Genomic DNA, 26,426 nt, shown 5'->3' with positions numbered 1-26,426 from the left:
GTAAACAATGATCTTATGATTTGTTGACCTTGGTTAATACAATTTAATTTCAATAAATTTTAAACCTACACCTAGCGCAATAGTTGTTGTTAGTTATTTTGTCCTTTCACAATACAATGCATTGTTTTCAATTCCCACGTTATTTTCTGTTTGTAATAGTTAAACCTATTATTTATTATATACTGCCCTCACATTATCATTTGTTTGGCTAATACAGCATATTTAGTTTACTTTGTACCATAAAATGACTGTTGTAGGAAATACAAAGATCTGTTGATTCGTACAATTATAATAAAACTCCTTACGTTTACTATCGATCACTTTTATTCCTTCCTTTTCCTTACAAACCTTCTCGCCTCTCGTCTCGTCACACAATGCCTCCGTCCTATCCTTTCTTTTTCCAGTGACATTCGCCAGTGTTGCAAACTTATAATTTTAAATCGTGCAAAATAACTGCAACCTAACACTCGTCCATCCTGATCTCGTGCATGTCCTCATGTACGAACACAGTATGAACCTAACACTCGGCGTATTCCACTGCAAAAGGTTAACAATTTTCTTATACCAACTAGAAATAAGTAATCATTACATGAAAAATCTAAATTTACTCATACAAATGTAATCACTATTATATTCCAAAGTATTATTACATTACAACCGTCAAACTAAAACGTTTGTTTTACATAGACACATCCCTTGTCAAAAACAACAACAATACTCCTATGGTTGTGTGAACCCGTCAATTTTCGCGCGATTTACAATCATTGCTAATCAGTAACTATATAATGAAAAATATAAATAAATACTACAAATCAAGTAATTACGGAACGTAAGTATTTTTACACAATTTCAAAGTTTTTCATAAGCCCATCCATTCTTATGAAAATTGTAACCTGTAGGTGTACGTAATTAAGCGAACCCATCAATTCTCGCGTAATTTCCAACATAAGTGTAGATGCGAACCCATCCATTCTCGCTATCCACTTACAATTATTCATAACCGGTTTCCATATCATGAGAAATATGTCAGTACTATACATCAAGCTATTATGAGACATAAAATGTATATCATTACATGGACTGCAAATAAGTTTTTCATAAACCCATCCATTCTTATGAAAACAGTAAATCCATATAGTTGCACGAACCCATCAATTCTCGGCAACTTACAAAAAAGGTGTAGATGCGAACCCATCCATTCTCGCTATCTACTTACAATTATCCATGCACTTATAGTATCACGATCCTCCTATTTCGCGTATATATTCATATACTGTTAGATTTAATGTACATAAAACTAGATTTAAATCGAACGAAAACAGTTTTAAAGTATATAACCTTGCGATATAAGTAACTTAATTTGATTTGATGAAATTACGTAAATAATAACAATAACGAAAGTATACTCCTTACTGGGCAATATCGCCTATTGCATTAATAAATTCAAAATTTATGTTACAGGCTGTGGAAGAGGTGAAAATCTAAAATATAATTAATCAATTAATAAATAGTCTACGTAAAACCTTATATAATTAAATTTAAAGCAACTAATGTAAAATGACTAATTTAAGGAAATTGCAAATAATATGTAAATCAATATAAATAGTGTAGAGATATAAATGAATAATTTGGTTCAATAAAGTATCATATTCTTATTCATCACATAAACTATCACTTTCCTCATTGGAATCGGATTCGTCAATTTCTAGAGCGGATACATGAACCCATGGCAACATGCGATCAGCAGCGACAGTTGTTTTGCGTTTATTCTTTGTGCCCGTCAGTCCAGGTACAGCAGCTACTCTGTATCGGTCATTACCCAAAATGTTCACTACTCGATAGGGTCCTATGTATGAAGGAAGAAGCTTCTTACTTTTACCATCATTACTAAAACATGTTTTAGTAATTCTAACTAGTTCTCCCTCCGAGTATGTGCGAGCAGGACGCCTATTTTTATCATAATATTTCTTTTGTCTCTTTTGTTCAACGTCAATCTTGTTTTTAACTTCCTCACGAATTTTAGTCAAATCATTGGTTTCTTGCGTTTCAACTCTAATTTCATTTAGCAAGGGGTGCATCTCAGTGCTCATACATGTGCCGAATAACACTTCTGCGGGCAATCGGCCCGTGGTCTTTTGGTGGGTGTTATTTAGCCCCCATTGTATCTTACCTACAGCTTCATCCCATTCTTTTTCGTCGCGATTTAGGTTTTCAGCTGTCAGCGATGCCAGAATCGTGCGATTGTATCGCTCAACCTGACCGTTCGCGCGTGGGCAGGCCACTGCATTCAATGAGTGTTTTATGCCACTTTCAAGGCAAAATCTTTTGAATGCATGTGATGTGAAACACGTGCCCCTGTCGCTGATTATTCGGTCAGGGTTCCTGAAAATATAGAAAATATCTTCTAAAGCCTTGATAGCAGTCTGCGTCTTAGTATTGCGCACTGGCTTTATGAAAGTAAATTTCGTGAAGCCGTCAACAATGACTAAAATGTGACTATTTCCCCGTTTTGACTTTACAAAGGGACCCAAATGGTCGATATGGAGAGTGTGAAACGGTATCGCCACTTTTTCAATCGTATGTAGCTCTCCTTCCTTGGACGTAGAGTTCTTTTTAGCATACGCACATTCAATGCAAGCCCCGACATACTTTTTCACAAAACGTGACATTTTAGGAAACCAGTAAGACTTTTTGATACGATCTAACGTTTTCTCTGATCCGAAATGGCCAATATCGTCATGGTTCATGCGGCAAAGTTGCCATCTTGCGCCTTTCGGAACTGCCCAGCGAATATTGGTTTTGTCACCATCCAAGTATCGGTACAATTTGTTGTCCTTGATCAAATAATTGTCTCTGATATATTTTAATCCATCAGCGTCAATATCCGAGGTAAGTATATCTCTTATCCTGCATAGCTCCGTATCACCAAGTTGCAAAGTTTGCAACCAATCTTCGTTGCTAATGGACATCACCGATGGATAATATTCTGACATTTTGTTAGTCTCGTCATCGTTCACCGGATTACGCGATAAGGCATCTACATGTGACATTCTGGCTCCCGGGCGGTATTCCACGCTACACTGAAATTCCTGCATAAGTAACCACCACCGTGCTACTCGTGGAATGATGTCGCGTTTCGAGAATGTAGAACGTAGCGCATTACAGTCAGTGATTATCTTAAAATGTTGACCAAGCAAGTACACTCTAAATTTCTTTAGAGAACAGATTACGGCTAACGTCTCCAGTTCATAGGCATGGAAATTTTTCTCTTCTGGAGACGTTTTCCGACTATAGTATGCGACCGGTTTAAAAGACTCATGAGTGCCATGGGGTCGCTGCAATAATATGCCACCAACACCTACCTTGCTCGCATCGGTGTGGAGTTCTGTCTCAGCTGCTGGATCATAAATGGCCAGAATCGGTCTCTCAACCAATCTAGCCTTGAGGGTCTGAAACGCAGATTCCTGGTCATCCAACCATGTCCACGGTACATCTTTCGAAAGCAACTTATTGAGAGAATGTGACAGAGAAGCAAAATTTCGTATGAACTTTCGAAAGTAGCCGACGAGCCCTAAGAACTGACGCACTGAATGTTGGTTTGTTGGACGTGGAAAATCCTGAACACACTGAATCTTTCTAATTCCTGGTCTCACGCCCTCAGCGCTAATTTCGTAACCCAAATAATCTATACGATCCTTCAGAAAGTCGCATTTAGAAAGATTCAGTGTAAGGTTCGCCTCGTGCAACAAACCCAACACCTTCTCTAAACTAACCAAACATTGATCAGGGTCTTTGCCATATATTAGTACATCGTCAATATAAGCGGTGGCCTCAGAATACCTTGCTGAACCCAAAACTCTATTCATCATACGCTGAAATACAGCGGGAGCATTTGCCAGGCCGAATGGCATACGATTAAACTCATATTGACCATCCGGGGTAACAAAAGAGGTCAATGCCCGGGACTTCTCCGAAATTGGAACCTGGTAATAACCAGAAGCTAAATCCAATGTTATAAAACATGCTTGTCCCGATAATCGAGCAATTTCATCGTCAATATTTGGCATAGGGTAACGTTCCTTCACGGTAATCGAATTTAGCATTCTGTAATCGACGCACATCCTTAATTTTCCATCTTTCTTGCGGACCAAGATTATTGGGCTCGCATATTCCGATGCAGAATCTCTAATGACACCAGCTTCCAACATTTCATCTATCATTCGCCGAACTTCTTCACGCTCCTTATAGGATAGCCTGTAGGGACGATATACAATTGGAGTCATGCTATTTACATCAATAGACATTTCTGCTACGTTGGTACATCCTAGTTCCTTTAGTGACGATGCAAAACAGTGGTGAAATTTGTTTAGTATTTCCAGAAGTTTCGTCTTATGTCGCTCATCTGCTGACTCATTTACGTTAACCTTGGTCACATCAATTTGACTTGATCTCAAAGGGTCTTCAAGCAATGTTGGTGAAGGTGCAATGATACGATTGACTACGTTTACTTTTACGGCTCGGCTGAAAATATCGCCTCCTTGTAGGCGGCAGAAAGACATAATAGGAGTCAAACAAATATTTATAACCCCCTCTTTCACACTATAGACTCCACCACTAATGGTAAATTGTTGTGTAGGTTTTCCAATAACCTTATTAGCAAGCAAAACGTTGCCATCAATGAGTGGATCTGTGAAAGCCCTAACCGTGGCAGGCCCATGAAGTTCCGTATAAGTATTTATCCTAACCCTCACAACAATATCATCCGATATTTCGGCATGTGCAAAGGGTAATTCTGTACTTACATCAAAAAATGACAATTTTTCCGCGTTTTTGCAAACCACTACATGGGGCTGCTCAGTAAACGTCTGCCCGACTAAAAGAGGAACATCAAGAAGTTGGTCATCGACAACCTGACAAGAGACTTGGGCACACACATAGTCAACGGTGATATTAATTGTTACACTTCCGAAGGAGTGCACAACACCATTACCAAAACCTTTCAAAGCCGTTATCGCATTGTTGCATTCTAAGCCTAAAATTTTTAAGCTTGATTTGGAAATTAATGATGCTTCGCTTCCGAAGTCCACAAATGCCTTAAAAGGTACATTATTGACCAAAACATCCTTATAAAACTTAGAATTAGGACTAGTAGTGGATATGCACATAGTCTTCTGCACAGTATTCGGGGGATTCTCACGATTCTCGGTCTTTGTCATGCAACTCTCAGCTCTATGACCAATCTTATTACATTTTTCGCATCTTAAGATGGGCTTAGGACATTTAAAATGGGGGTGGCCCTTCTCCTTGCAATTGAAACAAAACAAACCATGATTTGGCGAACTAAATGTCCCACTAACGCCAGATTTACTTGCCTTGTTCGAAGATGACTCGGGAGCTATTCTAGTTAGGGTTCTGTAATTTGGTCGTTCATAAGATTGCGGGTTCTCTTTGTTGCTCATCAGAAATTGCAATAATTGGTCTGGGTGCGAGCAACGCAAAGTTAAAGCGCTAGATCGCATTGTTCTATCACTCAGGCCATGTATTATACAATCCACAGCTCGCTTGCCATCAATATCGCAAAGATTCAGGAGAGCTAACTTTTCATAATAGTACACTTCTATGGGCTCATTATACCTACTTTTGCGTTTAAGCATATCCTCCAAGGTTTGGCCATAATTTTGTACAAAAGGAAAAGCATTAATTAATTTTTCTTGCCATTCTTGCCAATTATAAAGAATTGATGGTAAGCTCTCGTACCAAGTCTTGGCCAACCCTTGAAGTTTTTGCATCGCGAAATGAATAGTAGTCTTATCGTCCCAGCCGTAGACGGTGGCACATTCATTCACTTTCTTAAGCCATATGTCTATACGCTGATTTTTAGATGATGGGTCAAAATCAGGTAAAATATTTTTATGATTACTTTGCGTTTGAATGTGTGTACCAGACGTCGACGGCTGAGGTTCCGCATTCTTTAGAGATTTGATTAAGTTTACCACATCCTTTGCTGAGAAAGCCGGACTACACGAACGTTTCGAACGCAGTTTATCGTGCGGTGACACGGAGTCGTTGTGTCGTGCTCTGTGTCCATCAATACTCCTTTCATGTCGTATTCGGGTTGCTGCCGCTGTTGTTGCAGTCACCTGACATTGTAGACTTTGTTGCCGCTCATTTCTTCTTTGACGAATATCTTCGTGGTTCAAGGAATACCGCAACCGGCTACGCTCCCTGTACACTTCGTCTTCAAGGTCACGTAGTCGCTCTCTTTCGCGTTGCAGCTTTCGCTCGCTCTCCAGCAAACGTGTGCTATCCCGGCTCCTGCTGCGTGTACGAACACAACTCCTACGGCGGGGGTCATCGCTACGGCGTGTGCGACTACGGCTGTTCCTGGTGTGGCCATTGGAATTCCGTAGTGAGCCGTTTTCAGGAGTTTTCAAACGTCGTAGCGGCGACGTCTCTTTTCCGTTAGGCATTATCTGAAACTCGGAAACGGAAAACAGCTATGTATTTGTTCAATATTTACTCTTATTAAAAAGGAAAAGTTTTTTGACTATAACTCGAAAACTACGCATTCTATCGTGAAAATAACGAAAAATTGGACCCCCTTGAACCCCGAAACCACGTGGAGTGTTAATTGGCAGTATGACCTTTGCTTGACCTTGACCTTTGTGCAATAAAATAGGTTACTTATTTCCGTATAACATCATGAATAATGCAAATATTATAATTATGTGCTCCCTACCTACTTATGAAGGGCGTCTGTTGATCACACGTAATACATTTTTTTTTCAAAGTACATACTAATAGCCCCGCATAAGGGAAAACCCTGTGTCGCGGACGCCATGGACATATGGATACATCAATCATAAATTACGCCCAGTCCCACGAGAGAAACAATTGCAGGTCATCAAATAGTTCACCCGACCCGGGAATTGAACCCAGGATCTCTTTGTGGCAGCTCACGGTCACGGTGGCAGTTAATATAAAATGTACATTCTATGCATTTTCACATGCTTATTCTAATTACGCGTATGACTGATATTTTGTAAAGTAAAATTTTTTTTTTTTTGTAATACGGGTACCAATTTAAATTTATTTTTGATATCATCATAAGACATGTACTAATCGATTAAAACATAATTGCACAGGTACTTACCACTTCTGAAATATAATAAAACTCCTTACGTTTACTATCGATCACTTTTATTCCTTCCTTTTCCTTACAAACCTTCTCGCCTCTCGTCTCGTCACACAATGCCTCCGTCCTATCCTTTCTTTTTCCAGTGACATTCGCCAGTGTTGCAAACTTATAATTTTAAATCGTGCAAAATAACTGCAACCTAACACAATAGTATGAGTAACAACTATTTTGTAGAATTTTACGTCATATTTCTAAAATTGCTCGTGGCAATATGTCGTAAGGTTGTCATAGTTTCGTATATATCAATTTTAAGCCTTTATTTTTTTCATCCTCTAAGATTTTTAGGCTTTCCCGAATGTACATATTGGAAATGAAACTATTTTTTCGGATTTAAATCACGTACATTTGCTTTTTCAAACGTCGTGACCATAGGCCCTGTAGGCGGCCTGAAACGTTCAACAAACAATGGCGACAATCTAAGAAATCGATATATGCGATCTGCATCTCTAAGATACTATGTAGATCCGAAAACATAATTTCGTTTTCAATAATTTCGTATATTTCGTTTTGTGTGACTGCTTTCTGTCGTTGGTAAAGCAAAATACAAAGATTGGAGACATCTGGCGATAAAAATGTCAGTTCTTTAACGCATCAAACGCGTCTTGCATGGCATGTTTAAATATACTTTTAACATGTCGACTAAAAGTGTTATGTCACGTAGTGACAGTGCCATTTCATATACCTTCCCTTATACCAGTAGACCAGAAACTATGAGGCATCATCAAAAGTAATTTAAGTAATAGTACCACGTAATTTATTTGTTATCGTGTTCCTAATCACGATCTTTGTAATGTACGATCGTGATTAGAAGTTAATTATTGTAAGGTCTATAAGTCTTTACAGACTGACTTGAGTTCAAGGTTTTTTACGTACAGATGTACTGTTGGCACTTTTTATTGGATGTGTATTGATAAATATTACTTATTTGATGCTGCTGCAACTTGCTTTCGGTAAAAGTGTTTAATACAAAAATGATCAGCAATTTGATTTTTTTTCTTGAGTTACAATATAGAGTATTGTATTATTGTTAGCGCGACTATCCTAATCTATCAAGCAGTATGTTCGCTAGTGAATAGTGCTTTTTATTATTCCATCCGAATTGAACGACAGTAGAAAATATTTTAGTTCCATGCTGTGTATAATGTAGCGTGGTTAATAAAAAGGGTACCCGGTGTCCCCATTTGTTCCGATGTTTCTATGTGCCCCGGGTGTGTGCACATCGTTTAATGAATAAAATATAGGAAAGCTTATGACGCTAGATGAGCCCAACCCAGTAAGGGGTTATGAATGTCAGGGGTGTTATTTTTGTGATCAATAATCTTGCTGTTATACTATTATAGTTGTTTTTATATAGAATACAGTTTTGTGTTGTACTGCAACTGTTCCATACAAAAAATCCGAAAGTTTCGATGATTTTATTGTATGCACTTACATGAAACTGTAAACCTGAGCGAAACCATTACAACGAAGTTATGTGTGTCCATGTTCGCATGAAATCGTAAAATATTTAAATAAATACAAACATATAATGTTTACTACACACTATTAACTTTGTTACTTTTGGAGTGCGGCACATGAACATTGGACAGCCTTCGTAACAAAATTTTTTTTAATAAATATGAAATATTTTCGCACATTAAAGTACGCACTAATGTAGATACTCATTAAAATTACATTGACAATACAGAATAGTAATTTTTAAAAATTATAACTTTTTGTTTATACCTCCAGTAAATTATGTTTTTGTTCACACCAGTGAAAAAAGTTACGTATAACTTTTTTACTGGTGGCGTAAACGACGGGCCTAATACTGATCCTTTATAACCTTAATTATTAATCGTTAGAGTGGTATGTGCCCGCCTATACATCATGTGGCCAGAGGATCAAAAAGGATCAGTGATAAATTTATGGGCGCCGTGCTCGGTGCGCAGGATTTAATTTAAAGGATTAATACAACGGGAACTAATCCCTTTTATGACAAGTGTCTTTTAGTCACAGAACATTCGAACATAGCTTTATTATACGTTTGATTTAAATTATACGGTTGTTTGGTACCAGAGCTAGATTATCGGTTGTTTCTTTTGACTGTCGGTTTACTAGAAAATCCTATTACTGGTTTTTATCGTCTCCGTCTTTTAACATGGGTGGGCCTAACATTTAAACATTCACATCTTATCTCTCTTGTTTCTAGTTATCTGGGTCTCCCATAAACGCATTCTTATGTAATAAGCCAGCAAATTCTTGTGGCGTCGCGGTTACAGTCGGTCTTTCGTGTGATTCACTGCATCTGGTTTTAAGTAGGAACAGCCGCATGAGAACCCATCGAGACCGCACTTGTAACCTTATAGTCAATTAGTTCCAATCTGCTTATATTTTAAGGTGCACGTGAAAGTAACCGGAATCATGCCTACAATTAAGATGAGTGGCATATTACAAGTTATTCTGACCATAAAGAACTTTTTATACGAAACCAAGCTAATAAATATATAGGTATGTTCTGCAAAGAAACCAATGTGCTGTGAAAGCATAAAACTATCAAACTATTAAGTCAAGTTAGACGAAATTTACAAAACGGTATTTTATGCCTCTACAGTAAACGTGGTGACAAGAGGATTAAGTTCCATAACGCTTTCTTAATTTACAGCCCTCATGATTAGTTTTATGGTTATCAAGATTCATTAGGGGATAAATTGTTTCAAGATTGAACATAGTTCATAATAAATTGTTCCCCACAAGTTTTACTATGCGATTATATGACACGTAGGTAAAAAGAATTGATATATTGAATATATTCAATAAGAATTGAGATCAATTTAGTGAGTTAAATGTTACCAAAGCAATACAATAATATGTGTTCAGCACTCGGTACCGTCGTTTATTTGCACTTTCCAGTGTAAATTAAACTAGAACTCGAATCACAAGATAAGAATGCGAAGTTCTACCGTTGCACCACTCCCCTCAAATTGTGTTGTCAACAAACCAAGTGTGTAAACAAGTAGATAGTGTTACAGGTGTGGCGATAAACATTGTATCAATATGAGTTGTAAAAACTACACAAATGATATGTCTACAGGCCACGACCCATTCAAAAGGTTGAATGGAAGTGACTGTTAGAGCGGTTCCATACGGTAACTTATAACAGTGCGTCTGCAGCGATTCAGTCGCCATGCAGCAGCGACGCAGTTGCTAATCGTCTACCTTACACACGCGTACGAACTAAGCAGCGATACAATCGTGATGCAAACGCGATGACAACGCGATGCCCGTTTTTAGGCGCTTGCTCGGCGCAACACGTGTATTCTGTTGGATACTACAACAACCGGCTTTCGGCGACTAGAAGCGAATAATCTATTTTCATACAAATTGCGGTTGTGGCAACCGGCGACTGTGATGCCGGTTGCTCGTATCCAATACATGACACACATTTTACACGATTCAACATTAGGGACTGCATCGATGCAATTGCGCATTTATCTCAATGCAGCCCCTATAGTGCGCTAGTGACGTGATTCAATCGCGCGTTTGTATTGCTGCTAAAAGTCGAAAATTACCGTGTCTAACCGCTCTTAGAAATGCATTTTGCCGTAATTTTCTAAAGAGGTCTCGTCTAATGTGAGGGAAAATCATTTGGCGTTACGCCACTTAACGTTTCTTGCTATATGTAATGTTTAATTTTCTCTTTTGTTGCTTGAGAATTATTTGTACTTAGTGTTGGTATTGTGCATTAGCTTCAGTATATATATACGTCATTTATTCATGTATAACCAACAAAAAGGAATGAAGATATTTATAAACTTTGACGTCATAGGGAAAATCCTAAGTAATTATTAGTAAGTCATGTAATGGTATTTCAACTCAAGATTAATTTCACTCGACGTAGAGATTGAGGCAATTGTAATGCATGTTAGTTTAAGATAGGTCCGTGTTTATTCTGCTTTGTGATTTCGATCTAAATCCGCTTCTGGATGTGCGCTTTGCTCTTAGCAAAGAGTGAATAGAGCGCGAAACAGTACGTCTTTCTTTTACTTTGATTAGTTTAGATGTTACCGCTTTTCTTTCTTGCGGCTGAAACTCGAGCTGAATGTCTATTAAAATATTTTTGAATTACCAGAACAACCTAGTTATTGCAAAGCCATCAAAATCTGCTATTCGTCTATACAATAGAGATATATAGTAATATTCTTTCTTTCTTCTTTTTAATATATTATATCAAATTAATAAAGACGTTCGATTTAAATGAAAACTTTTCTCCTTATTCTACACTTGAGTAAATAGATTACAAAGCCCGACTGTCATCTGTTTCGTTCAGAAAGCAAATAAGGGGTCTCTATTAACGTAATACTGTAAAACAACATGCAATCTGTCCAAACGGGGATTTTAATACAATCACTATATTAGAACGAAATGTGAGTGTAATCAAGTGTCAAACAATGCAGTTTTGTTATTCTAAATCATCTACTTAGTCAATAAAAGTGAAGGGCTATTTCGTTGTTATTATAGGTCTCTGGGAACGGTCACACAGCTGTGTGTGTTTTGTAAATCTAATTTCCATGGGGTACACTCTACCCCAATGCATAGTGCATTTTTGCATTCAAACGGCGGCGGCACCGCGTACCATTGATTACAAAAGCCGCGACTAGACGACGATGGACTTTTCCCCTTCTTTTTCCAACATACTCACCGATTAAGGTCGAATGTTACTAAATAACCAAGCCCTACTAAAAAGGAAAGTCCGAAGCTACTAGCAGTATTTAGGAGGGCTATAAAAATAAAACTTCATGCTCCATTCAAAGTTAATTTTGTAGCGTTTTGAAGTGTCTTTTGATGTTGCTACTGTTTTTTTTTACTAAAAATTGCGTATTTAAACCATTTATTCGTGCCACTGCTGGGCACGGGTCATCTCTCTTAAGGTTTAGGCCGTAGTCCGCCACGCTAGCCAAATTCGCGTTGGGAACTTCACACGTTTTCCGAGGTCACATCACTTCGTGCAGATTTTATCACGATGTTTTCCTTCACCGAAAAGCTCATGGGAAATTTCAAACTGAATTTCGTACATAAATTCTGAGAAAATTTGAGGTGCGAGCCCAGATTCGAACCTACGGCCTCTGTTTGAGAGACGGTAGGTCAAACCATTAGGCTTACAAACTTAATTTATACTATGCAGAAAAGGATTAATTGACAATGCTCATTTAACCGTAACGTGTCAATACGTTTCTGTGCAGTATAAAATACTGTAAGACTAAGATATCGGAATATGCAAAGTATGCTGCATGAACACGCGCCGTACACCTGCATTGGTAAAAATCGCTCATTAATTCCACAACAGTAATTAGAAAGATACATACTGTACAACACATTCGCTAACAAATGCTGGAATTATGAAGCTATAGTAATTGAATTCTTTTACATATTAATTTGATGAATGGAATCGTTAATGATTCAATGTTATGATATTATTATCAAATTCTCGTAATAATCAGATTGTGTTACGATATACATGCATGTATTATGATTATAATCATTAAAATGGCCTGTATAACTGCCATCCATTAGTGAGTAATTTTCGTACCAACGTTTGGAATACTGTTAGTTTTACTTTGATTATTCTATTTGAATGAAATGTGAAAATATTTTCACGCCTCTATTAATAAATTAGTATTTGAGTGCAAATCAACCTAAAATCCGTAGTCCTAATCCATCTTGAAATACACACATCAAAAGTGTCTATGGAACCCATTGACTTATGCTTATGATGGAACCAGTACGTTTTTGCTAATTACTGAAAAATCAGGTTTTGTCAATGATTTTTTTTAAGCTAATGTATATTTTGTGAATTTAGTTTTCAAATTCAAGTTATAAAATTGACCAAAAAAGTCTATAGGTATATAAAAAATCTGATTTTCAGTCATAAAAAAAAACGTGCTTGATTCCTAGAATTTTTGGAATATGTATTAATGTAGGTATTAACACCTGTGGAATTTAATTAACAAATACCATGACGTACATTGACGTAAATGATACAATCGTGCGATATCACTGACGTGCCGTTTATTTCCTTTGTAGATTTTGCGTTTAAAGCATGGCCTATGAAGTGAAACCATTTCATTGTTTGTAATGTGTATTTAAGTAGAATTTGTCCAGGGAAGTACTGCCATCGTACCTATTTCTGCCGCAAGTTTCGGTTTTGAAGGGTAAGGGTGCTAGTGAAATTACGTGTAAATGGGACTTGTCTCAGGGTGACGAGCGCAGAAGCAGTGTCCTTCGAATTTTTTCAATTTAAAACTTTGAGCGGCACTGCAACTGTTAAGGACAGGCGTGTCGTTTACCAGCAGGTGTCATAGAAAAAAACGAATAATTTTCAGAGAAATGACAGTTGTATCAATTCTTGAAAGTAAATACGAGCCCAGTGCAACGGCTAAGGTTACCTTTTGTTCCTGGTACCGACTACAACTTACTTTACATTGAGTTGCAAAATAATTAAAAGACGAGCTTGTTAATGTAATAGATTTCTACTTGCGCACATTGCATTTATTGTATGGTACTGAAAAAAGTATATACGTATACTCAATGAAAAAAGTATGTACAACTTAAGAGGCTCATTGTTCTTGAGCGTAAGTACACGAAAACATTTTAAAATATAATAAATAATTATACAGATAAGCAAAAAGACTTTTGTTCTTTTCGGCTGCATGCATAAGTTAAACCTCGTGCGCTCATAAGTTTTGAGACGAAGTAAAAGTTACATAAAAATTTTAAGAATTAGTTGTAAAATTTTCAGATTAATGATAGTAACTAACCAACAGGCTGCTTGGCGTTCTGGCCAATCTTGGATCGTGACACGAAGCTTCACCAGTGGGATTCCGTTCGCTTCTTTGATGAAGGCCCGGTTCCAGGTTTGGGTGAGACTTTTGGCAGGACTTGAGCTCCAATTCAGTCTACAGAAAACAGTCAAGTGGGTTAAGAACAGGACTGGAGGGTCCATGCTTCCGCCGCCTTGAGGGAAAATTTGTGGAGCTTGAGTCGTTTTAGCCTTACGAGCCGGTGCTAAGTCTTGCTGCAAAATCCATTCTTTGTTGTGAAATAGTGTTAGACAGGGGTTTCACCCCAGTGTCTAAAATGTCACATTGATAATTTTTTGGTGTCAATGTAACAACTTGTTTACAAAAATGGAGTTGAGTAACACCTTCATTCATACGAAACCCCCGATCATAACATCACACTCATCACGTACATGATGGGTACCAAAACATTTTGTGCTGAAGCTAGTACATCTTTGCTGCTTTTGGCGTAAAATTTATTGCTTTCTCGGTAGATTTTTTTTTATTATAATAATAACGCACATACTTAACATAGCCCCGCACTAGCGAAACCCTGTGTCGCGGGTGCTATGGACACACACATAGACAACCACAAATTACACCCAAACTCACGATTGAAATAAATGTAGGCCATATAAATATTTCTCCCGGCCCGGGAATCGAACCTGGGACCTCTGCGTGGCAGTCCGGCATGGTAACCGTTCGGCCACGGAGGCAGTCAATTTTTGAAAGGCAATTTTTTCGAAGGCAATTTTTCTTCTACCGCGAAAATGTTTTCGTCGGTGAAGCGTATCTTTTTCGTATCGTGTCTCCTAAGAGGCATCGGACAACGTTTGCTTTGTCATTCACGAAACTTATCATTTAGGAAGTGAATTTTCCTACGACTGCCTGCCGACTGCCTTGAGATCGTATTCAGTATTCTGTTGATTGAAACACGCGAACTGATAGTTTATAAAGCGTGTTTCTTCTCGGTGCGACATGGATTTCGGCGAAGTCGCTCTCTGATCATTGTCATGTTCGCAGTCGTCCTTACAGGCCCCGGGCTATCACTCCTTTGGCGATCTTTAAGAGAATCAGTTTTAGAGAATCAATCACCTTGTAACGTTTTACGGTGTAATACGGAAAGTTGCGGCTTACCCTAAAACATTTTAAGACACGGAAAATCTCCAATGACTTTCTTCTCGCCACAATACGCCACTACAACATACTGTTTTGTTCCCTCCATCACAAGAAAAACTAGCGTAAAAATTAATTTCAAAATTACAAACAGAACGCAGACATTCCAAATTCAAAATTGAAAAAAGAATCAAACAGCTGCCTGTTATATTGTTTTTAACGTCATTTGTCTCAAAACTTATGAACACGAGATTCATTCATTGCATTTAAATATATTTTAGTACAACAGTAGAGTTTAAGTAGTGGTATCTGTTGTTTTCTTTTGTCGTCGACAGTTCTTTTGAGTAGAATACATCATTGCCCTTTTAAGTGTAGGTGCATCTTGAGAACAATGTGCCTTTGTTTATGTAAGTAGGTTTTTTACTTGTTAATACATTGACACTTAGGCAATACAACAATCCATTTTAATTTTATCTTTAAAGCATTTCTTAGAATATTTTTGTGCCATTTGCTCATAGTTTTATCTTATCTGTAACGTTTTTACTATCATTATAAAAACGTTAGTCACATTAGTAAATCTTAATAACAATACTGGTATTGCAGTTTCAAGAAACTAATTGCTTTTCTTATTAGTCTAACTTGTAGCTCTATTTCGTAAGATCTTTTCTTCGCCATATACTTTTGTATTTTTTTTCTAATTTGCTTTGAATGACAACCATTACTTAGTATTGTGCGTACATATGCTTTTTTGGAAATTTAAAGTTTCTGATTTCTATCGCCATAGTTTTAGCTTTCTCTTTTTTTACTGAACTTATTCATCTGCGGTTACTACATTCTATAGTAGACAGTGTTACAGGGTTTTAACAAGAAGTTTTCAAGTGTTGTATTGAAGTTATATTTATTATTAAGTTTTGTGAGATACTTTATGTATCTATGTATATGACGTCACTATATGGTCATTATATGCATATAAAATCAGATATTGTTGATCACGTACAGCTTAAGACACAGATTACAATATCTTAAAACTGTAGTTCAAGACGTGTCAGAAGAAATCTATGGTAAAAAACGATGGTTATGACATGTGTAATTCGAATTTGAATCTGTGGAACGGTTTTGCGATTACGGTCAACTGCCGGTAACCCAAGATGTTAATGACGTATATACGTTCTCTCTCTATCTAAATCTTACTACCTTTATACCAGGTCATGGATGCATCCGTTGCTTCTGCTATCATTCTCTTAAAAAAGGCCTCTCGTGATAATGTTTTAGTCTAGTTAGTTAACAAGTAGATAAAAAATTATGCAACTTTTGTTGACATTATGATACTGCCAAGGTACGCATTGCCTGCCCCATTTACATACTTGGCAGACATTACGGCGCTAAGCTATGTAACGCCACCTATAAATAGAGGAATTTCTTCCAAATTATAAATAGCTGCTTTTTAATCTCTCTTGTTTATTTTTCTTAAGTAGGAACTGGTGATATAAATAAGGTTTAATATTGATAGGATTTTTTTTTAAGTTGACGTTTTAATGGTTAAAAAGAATGTGCTGTGTTAGATAACGCTGTTTACACATTTTCTAAAACCCTTTTAAAGGCTTGATATATTCGCTTAATTTTCTCTAAAGGCATTTTAATTTGTTTCATTAATGTGCTTGTAACAAGAACTAGTTTAGGTTGAATTTTATACGCGGCTCCCGCGGTTTATGCAACAGCTCACATTGAAAGTCGATTCACGGCAGTCGGTCCGCTCACAGCGACATTATAGAAAATTTCACATTGCACGTGATCACTTATCATGATACTGATCATTATTACAGTTACAAGCGCGAGGATTTTCTTATAAACACAACGACACACGATTGTTCTTGTCAATACAGAGTTCACAATCAAAATAATTTACTGCAAGCGTTGTCTTGAACAAACTCAAAAATCTAATAAATGAAATTTCATTTTTATCCCCTTGCGCCTCGTTGCAAACAAACAATTTGACGTGTTTGTGGTGTTTCTGATCGTTATTAGACCCCCGTGGTGATCCGTCATTTGCAGTACAGAACCCCATTTCACCGGAAATGAGAACCAGGCGTTTTATCCTATTTTCCACCGTCGATTAAATTCCTGGCGTGGAAATCTCATTACACGCAATGATTGACACTTCACCTAAGTTCCGCCCCGTCGCCCATCTATTTTCATGTTAATATCGTACCACGATTGCCCTAAAACTGATTCTAGGGATTTCCGTCCCAATAAATTTAAAATCAAGGCACATATTGATTTAAAAAAAAATTAATCGAAAAGAACTTAATCATGCATAGCCGAAACAATGAGGGGCAGTGCTGCAACGGTCCCTCCAAATTATAAATAATCGTGGTTTCGTCATCGTGACCGAATACACTGCTGCCTTCGTTGCGCAGCAAGTCGAATAGTTACGCGCGATGGATTTCTGTGCTCGTGATTGGCTGACGCAACGTGGCGTGATGGTTTGAAGCCGGTGCTGCCGCCACGCGACGCATTACGATGATTCCGACGATGACGTAGTCTCCGATCACGCCACGCGGCTTGACGTCCACCTGGTGTGAAGGTTATCGGAATAATATTTTGATAAAGAGATTACTTCTTAAGTCTCGTGACGAACAGAGATAAAGATGACAAGTGATGATGAATTCTGATGCTCTGAGGATAGGATAGCCTTACGCAGATTGACATTACGCAGCTATTGCGGAAACCGTTTTTGATAAGAAATTGTCATACTTGCAATTTCTCTGTGATGTTTTCTTTTGCAGTTTTTCTCTCTACATTGATGAAGACAGAAATAGATAAGAGCTTCTTAAATTTCAAAGTCACCGTGACGACAGGGTTCTGATATTTCGGTAACGGGCGGCGCTGTATTTTGTTTGATGAATGTTGTTAAAAGTTGTGCTACAAGAATAAGACTACTTAAATTTTTGTTAAGTTACAATCACCGAAGATAGACTACAGAGCACCCTGTTGAAGTCATTGTTATCGTCTACTAATATACGACTAATGTTGACCACAAGTCTCCTCTAAGGACAGCAATGCTGAGTCTTCCCCCTTTTTGTCCACATTATTGTTTTTTGTTTTAATTGTTCGCTTATATCATGGTTTATGTGTTTTGTGGTTAAGTAAAAGTCTTTTTATTTTTATTTATTTTATTTTCGCGATGACGATTTCGAGACGTCTTCAAAGAGTTAGATAGTGGTTCCCCGACATGGCGATTCTTGCCTTCACCGTTTAAATGACAAATGATAATTATATTAGTGCTATCCAAGTATCTGCTAAAATTAATTTCGTTTTATGTCATATTTCTCCAGTTGTTATTTCTTGTTCCCTGTCTCAAGGCTTTTTGCAACGTTGTTATTATATTTGAGGTTCCCTAATTTTACTTTCTCTACGTACGTAATGAACTTTTCTTTGTCGATCTCTTGTTTTTATAATTATGTGTGGCAATTTGTTTCTATTAAATGTCGGGGTAGTATTATCAGAACAAGCTCAACTCTACTAGCATGGCCGCAATTCAGTGACAATTTATTTATAGATGGCAAAAGTTTATTTTAAAGTTAAAATTAACTTCAAATTAACATGAAAACACTCACGCCACTTTAATGATATTCTAGAATACAAACATTGGTAGTGACTTTACAACAATACTTAATTACAACCCAAGAAAAACAATACTTAATTACAACCCAAGAAAAACAATTGTAATTTCAACCGGTTCAAACGGGAACACGATATCGATTACTTCTTAACTTTCCGTGATAGTAATTATCTACGCTTGAGGTTATTTAAGGCTAACAAGTGGTTGATGTGATAAAGCATAGACGTCAATACAGCCCAGGGAATATTTTACGAAGAATAAACTTTTCTTTTAACTATACAGAACTAAACAGTATGTCTTATCATAAAATTGTGTTATGATACAGATCCATTCAAAAAGGCTAGACGTTAAAAAAACAAAGTTAAAAAATGCACTTAAACGTAGACGGCAAGCTGGGGCTTTGGTAAACAACGGTTGCCAAACAATAGGGACCGTGTAATAAAAGATGATTTATTGTGTTGTCAAAATGATACTCTGGCATCGTATAGGGAATGAATTTCATACAATATTACTTTTATATTAAACTGTGACACGTATTGTTAAAATATTGTGCTTTTAGCCGGAAGAAAAAATATTAGATGTACCTCTATCTAACGCTGTATTCTTCGGAAATATAAACGTATTTCGCTTATACACCTGTTCCATTAAAAAACCATAGATACGACAAAAGACACCAGTACTAAGCAAGTAAACGGGGCAGACAACAGGTACTAGGATCCAATTATCCTAATTATCGATACTCTTTCTACTCATTGTGACAGTGAGTAATAATGTTCTGTCTTTTGTTCCGGTCACCGATTACTGTGCATTGAGTATATGCTTGCTTATAAAGTTATGCGTAAAGTAAGCACGCTAATTATATTATCAACCTCTCAAATGTGGCCCCAGTTTTTTCCCGAACAATAATCGATTATTCTAGAACACAGTGTATAATGCATGAGCGGAAAGTCGACGTGGTTAAACTCACGTCTATAGTATTGTTTACTTTGGCGTTATCGTACTTCAAGCTCGTATGAGCCACATCCTCCGTTTAGTATTTTGTCAACGTCGCAAAGTCAATCTCTGATGTCCAGGCTGCAGGGTTTAGGCTTTACTGTATTTGAATTCAAGAACGATGCTCTTAGAGAAATTACATAGCTTAACTAGCTTATTCTTGCAAATGAAGCTGAACAGGTTCGCTTCGTCTACCGCCAAAAGTACCTACGGCCAATCACCTTTACAAGGTCACTTTTAACGCCGCATTTTTTAAGTTTCTTTTCGATTCTCTTGGAGCAGTGTTTGTCATCATTATGAAACCAATATCTGTTTCTCTTGCGTCCAAAATTTTGGAAGTTAACATACCGTACAACATTTAAATTCTATTAATTGCGTGGAAGTAAGCATATCCATGGTTAAGAAAAAGTTTTTTTATCAATTCATTTGAATGCGATTTTCAATGAATGAAGCTCAGGCGAAGTGCAACTGGACACGAATTGCCATGGTCGATCTGGACGTCTTTGAATAGCTTTCGAACTCAGGTTGATCGGAGCAAGGACAATTTGTTCAGGTGGGGATTTTCGGATGGTTCTAACCTGCCCCCTGATTGCGACAGCCAATAGCGCGCGCTTATTCCAATTTTATCGCGCGCGTCGCGACTATCATGCGTAGCCATGCCAAGGGGGCTGGACTGCTTGTGCGGTGCGACTCAAACGATGGCTCACCTCATATCGTACCCTGCGTGCCCTAACACCTGCACGCTTGCGGATTTAATGGCGGCTACTAGTGGCGCGGTCGGCGTGGCTGAGTTCTGGGCCACAATAGTGTAATGTATGTTTATCGATACGATAAGAAGAAGAATGCGATTTTCAAGTGAAACGATGCACTAGAGAGGCAAAATAAGTAAGCCAGTAATAAACATTTTGTGATAATATCATTAAACTTAAACAAAACTTGATTAACGAATATTTAGTTATAAATAGTTTTTGCCCTCGATTTATGGCGTTAATTGGTTTTAACCCGATTGAAACCCTGCGTTAACAAAGATTTAAAACCAGGGCGCTTGCCCATCGCTGGTGCCGTCACTTGGTATCATAAAAAAACTGGCTACAACCTAAATATTAACAAATAAACGTCGTGTCGACTGTCTTTTAAAACTTTTCAATGTGTTACCAGACACGTTGGACTTTTGCCTCATATGTTAAAAGTATCTAGTTTAGGCTCGTGTAACGGGGCTAAGTTAGTTAAAAACTCACATACATGCATCATCAACCTGCTATACATCCTACTGCTGGGCTCGGGTCTCAGGCGAGGCTTTTGGCCACAGTCCGCCACGTTGGCCCAATGTGGGTCAGGGTCTTTGCATGTCTTCCAATGGTTGTGAACCTTCTTTGACGTGCAGGTTTAATCGCGCTGTTTTCCTACACCGAAAAGCTCATGGTAAATTTTAAATTAAATTCGCACATAAATGTACTGTCTGTTGTCTTAAAATGAAAACACTTTACCTATACGCCACAACTAATCAATTATTTGTTTTAAATATTATTTCAAGATACACTTTTGTATACTTATTTAAAATGAATATGAGTATACGGGTTAATGCTATGCATACATGTACGAATGTCCTTGTCAAATTAGCTACGATCATCTTCACAGTGTGAGTAATTGACGCGATATTTCATATCTACATTGAAATAGATAATCTTTTACTTATTTCACTTTGTCAATATTCATCAATCAAAGCACCTAATGTTAAGCTTGAAACACACGGAGAACGGGTGCGGACCGGGCGCGTGTCGTGGCGGCGGGTGTCCGTATATACATATATATGGACGACAACATACCACGAGCGGGCGCAGGACCGCAGGACCCGGGGTGGTGTGTTGTAGTCCACATAAATACACGGAATTACACCCGTCATGCTCCCGATACGACACGCGCCCGATTCGCACCCGTTGCCAGTGTGTTTCACGCTTTAGTGTATTGATAGACTCAACTTACATTGGCGCAGAGTCGCAGCGTCGACTCGCGACTCCATATTTGCATAACACATATTTGTACCTTAATAATGGGAAATACAGATGAATATGCTATAGGTGAAAAACATGACGCGTCGCGACGCTTCGACTCTGCGCCAGTGTGAGTTGAGCCTTAAAGTCTTGGCGTTCACTCCATTCGATCTTTCTCGTCCACAAAGCTACATTGATATTTTACACCTTTAAAGGACTATCTACACACATCAGGTCCGTGGCCGGGACGTGCTAGTTTGTATGAACTGCGGGCCCGTCCCGGCGCCGGCCCGGACATGGACACGTGTGAACGAGTTCATACAAAACATACGCAACGATATTTTTTTAGCCCCTGACGGACCACGGCCCGTCCACGTCCCGGGCACGGCCCGGATATGGCCTGGATATGTGTGGATAGACCATAATCTAGTTAGACAATATTAAATTTGGGGATTTCACAAGCATACCGGATAGGATGATGTCATTTACCTAACCTTCGTGGGCGGGTCCGTTATAACGACATGGAAATTAGACTATGTGTAAGAACAAATGTCTAAGAATACAGACTAAACTTTAGACTAGTATTGACTACAAAATTGACAAGATTTATTTAATTACATTTATTATGCAAATTTGATTAGCATTTATGGTTTTTATATTAAACATTTACAATGTTTTTCTCTTTCTAATTACATATATTTTAGTGCGTGATGTAACTGCTGTACCTCCCGAATTAACAGTATTATATCGACGATGGATATAAAGTCGATGACAATATGCAATCGGTCAGTTTTTAGTAGCAGTAGAGCTCCTTGTGAAAGTGTTAGTCAAGGGAAGTACTGTCACCTTACCTATTTTTGCCATGAAACAGTAATTTGAGCATTATTGCGTTCCGGTTTTAAAGGGTAAGGGTGCTAGTAATTACAGGCACATGGACTTGTAAACTTATGTTTCAGGCTGACGGGCGCAGTGGCAGTGGCCCTTAGATCTATGCGATTTAAAGCTCTGAGTGGCACTGCAACTGTTATGGACAGGCGTGTAGCTTACAATCAGGCGCACGACTTGTTCGTCGCGTCACTTGGTACCATAAAAAAGCAGTAATTGGAAAACAAACTAAAATATATATTGTTAGAAAGAAGGTCTGCATAATGAAATCTATAATTCAATCAATATTTTAGTGAAACAATAATGGTTTTTTAAATCAATAAATAAAATCTGAAAATAGTAATATTTTTAATTTGTTGTGCGAACGCCAAACACACCACGTGACGTCATACGTAGGTAAATAAAGCCACGTCATCATTATTCACCGGTCGAATAATATCTTGTGTTTGATGATTTACATTTAGATTTATTTATTATCTTGTAAACTTTACATTATTATACACAATATATTGTATTACAAGAGTCGTTACATATAAATGTTACACTTCAAAACATTACAAATATCCAGTACAAGTTTTGTACTGCGTAATTTTAACATAGTTAATGTAGTTATGTGAAATAATGTAGGAACATATTAAATATGTTATTTACTACATCATGAATGAATGATGAATGACGTCACGCGTTCTGAGTTGAATGATACTGGCTCGACATGCAGTCCTACATTTTTTTTTTTAATATTTCAAATAGAGTAATAGGGACTTAAAAAGCTTTAAAGAAAATAATATTTTTCTTGACTGTATTATATTCATTGTGATTAATTTTAAATATTTTCTGAAAAGTTGTCTGTTTCCTTGATTTATTATTAATATACTCAAGTGAGCTAGATGGACGGATGATCTGGTAAGGGCGCCGGGTAACCGATGGATGCAGGTCGCGTCCGACCAGCTAGTCTGGCAATCTTTGGGGGAGGCGTATATTCAGCAGTGGACGTCTGATGATGATACTCTAGTGACTTATTTTTTATTTCACGTTCCATAATTGGTTATAATTGGGCTCTACCGGGTTTGTGTTTAAATTTCCTTTGCCTAGTTATCGCAAATCTATCTTACCCATAGCATTTTGTATTTTATTAAACTTTGTCGTTCCAATATCGAAAACTTTCCGAAGCCTTTTAACAGCTACTTCATTTTTTGTTACAGGAGTGTTAGGTGACATACAGGATGAATTCAAAATCGGCGACGACTACGCAGGTCTGCTGCAGACCGTGTTTGTGATCGCCTATATGATATTTGCTCCAACCTTTGGCTATCTGGGAGATAGGTATTCTCGGCGGTACATTATGTCATTTGGAGTCAGCCTCTGGTGTATTACCACCTTGTGTGGCTCCTTCCTTCACGTAAGTTTACAACGAGATAAAGTGTAGTGAACTCTTTATAAGAACAAAAACTGTCACAAATTAATTTAAGGAGCAATGTATACGCTTCTATAGCAATATTCCGGTTGATATGAATCTCAAATTAAACAGCACTAATGAAATGTGACTAGATTTAGGTTCAAAATTTAAATTAGAATTTTCTTATTTTTATTGTTTGTTACAAAATTTATTTCCTAATTATTGCTATTAATTACCACACAAACAGACAAACACTTACACATACATACCACAACTTCTATTTCAATTATTTTTCACACGTACATACAAAGCCTTACTCTACACAATTGATAACAATTACTGGACTGAGTTCTAATATTATATGTTACCACTTACTGGTTATTACATATTATAACAATATCTTACCTATAAATGGGTAACACATGTGCAACTATAAACGAAATTGACAAAGCCCAAATTGCGAACTCTATAACAACGTTCAGGATCTAACTAAATACATTAATATCTACAAAAATGATTTCACTGTAATTTCTCAGAATATAAGAAGTATACATTGTAAGTTTGACGATTTTCAAGCAACGATCTCTTACTTAGAGTGGATGTTCTTATACTGACTGAGTGTCGGCTTAGCGTGGATAAACCAATACCTCTCTTAAATAATTACTCATCAGTTGCTACAAAATGTAACCTCAATCAGAATGACGGTGTCGTAACTTACATTAAAAGTAATCTTAAGTCACACTCGAAAGAGGTTAAACTCGGACATGCATCTTGCATTCAAATTAATGAATTTGATCACATTGTTCTGTGTATCTATCGCTCACCGTCAAATGCTAATGCCAATAGTTTTATTGATTCTCTCAGCACCCATTTGGAAACGATCAGGGCTCATCGTAACATCATAATAACGGGAGATATTAACTTAAACCTTAATTCTAAACCTAATGAAGGATCAAATGAAAGTAATAATAGGACAAATTTAAATATGTTGGCTACTTACGGTATTCTCCCTGTTCACTCTCTCCCGACTAGAGACGGCAGCTGTCTAGACCACTTTATGATAAAACTTGACCAAAAAAGGATTACAGATCACAATACAATATTCATGAAATTATCCAAATTAAAACTAAACAGAAACGGCCTTAAGAAAACAGAAAAGGTGGACTATGACAAAGCTTTTACTAACCTCGTTCAAAAAAACCTCTCTAATTTACTGTTTTGTGATGACCCGAACATTGTAGCTAACCAATTAATAACTAGACTGACTGAAGCGCTGGAACAAAGTAAACTGATAAAAACCCAACCATGTAGCAAACGTATTATTAAGCCGTGGATTACTCCAGGTATTCTTCGCTGCATTAGAAATAGAAATAAATTGCAGATTAAGTTAAGATCCGACCCTCAAAACGCAGTTCTAGAAATTAGTTATAAGAGATACCGAAACTTCTGCAATAAATTACTAAAGAAATTAAAACACAAACACGAGAGAGAACAATTAGCTAAATCCACAACTAATTCAGAACTTCTTGGGAAAACTATAAAATCAATAACAAATCTAATAAAATATCAAATACTGATTTATTAAATATTAAATCCACTCCCTGCGATTCTATTAAAACAATTTTATTGAAAGAGTTACATCTACTAAGTATTTGGGAGTTATCCTGGATTGGCGCTTGAGCTCGCATCAACACATATAATTTATGAGCGACAAAATACGGAAATTGACCTGGATCTTTAGGAAGCTAAGACATATCGCTCATAAAAAACTAATAAATCAAATATATGTCGCACTGGCGCAGTAGATCCTGGGTTATTGTATTACTGTATGGGGAGGGGCAAATAAGACTGTTTTTAGAAATTGAAAGGAGTCAGCGCTGCTTATTAAAAGTAATTCATTTTAAACCTTAAGGTTCCCCTCTGATGAACTTTATCGATTTTGCGAGCTCCTCACGATCAGGAAATTATATATCCTACATGCAGTGGTAAGACTATACAAATCCTTGCCGTTTATCCCTGGGGTATTGACTAGAAGGAGAAAAGATAGAGTTGCAATCCCACGTCCAATCAAAACCAAATTCGCACAAAGGCAATACACATCGCAATCTGCTTACGTATACAATAAAATAAATAAATTATTGAATATCTACTAGTTGAACTCACGTAAATGTAAGGAAACTGTAATGAAATTTTGTTAGGTTTAAAATTGGCCTATAAATCTAAGTTTTATCTATACATATGTTTATCTACATAAATACATTCTTACTGTTATCAATCAGTATATGAAATTGCATAGACAGTAAGACACTCACACACACATATAAGCACACACACAAACATAAACACACACACAAATATAAACACACACACACACACACACACACACACACACACACACACACACACA

General features: G+C 37.2%; 1 protein-coding gene across 3 annotated transcripts in view; it reads left to right on the top strand.

Moving 5' to 3' along the window:
• Nucleotides 1-26,426, top strand: part of LOC113235586 (protein spinster) — a 45,358-nt gene that overhangs the window by 8,143 nt on the left and 10,789 nt on the right. For all 3 annotated transcript variants that reach the window (XM_026471339.1, XM_026471340.1, XM_026471338.1), the window contains exon 2: nucleotides 23,826-24,022. In XM_026471339.1, the coding sequence (XP_026327124.1) occupies nucleotides 23,826-24,022 (197 nt within the window). The remainder of the gene's footprint in view (nucleotides 1-23,825; nucleotides 24,023-26,426) is intronic.

This window comes from Hyposmocoma kahamanoa, unplaced genomic scaffold (genome assembly GCF_003589595.1).
Source record: "Hyposmocoma kahamanoa isolate Upper Pololo Valley unplaced genomic scaffold, ASM358959v1 88, whole genome shotgun sequence".
NCBI lineage: Eukaryota > Metazoa > Arthropoda > Insecta > Lepidoptera > Cosmopterigidae > Hyposmocoma > Hyposmocoma kahamanoa.
This window is presented reverse-complemented; position numbering and strand designations above follow the sequence as displayed.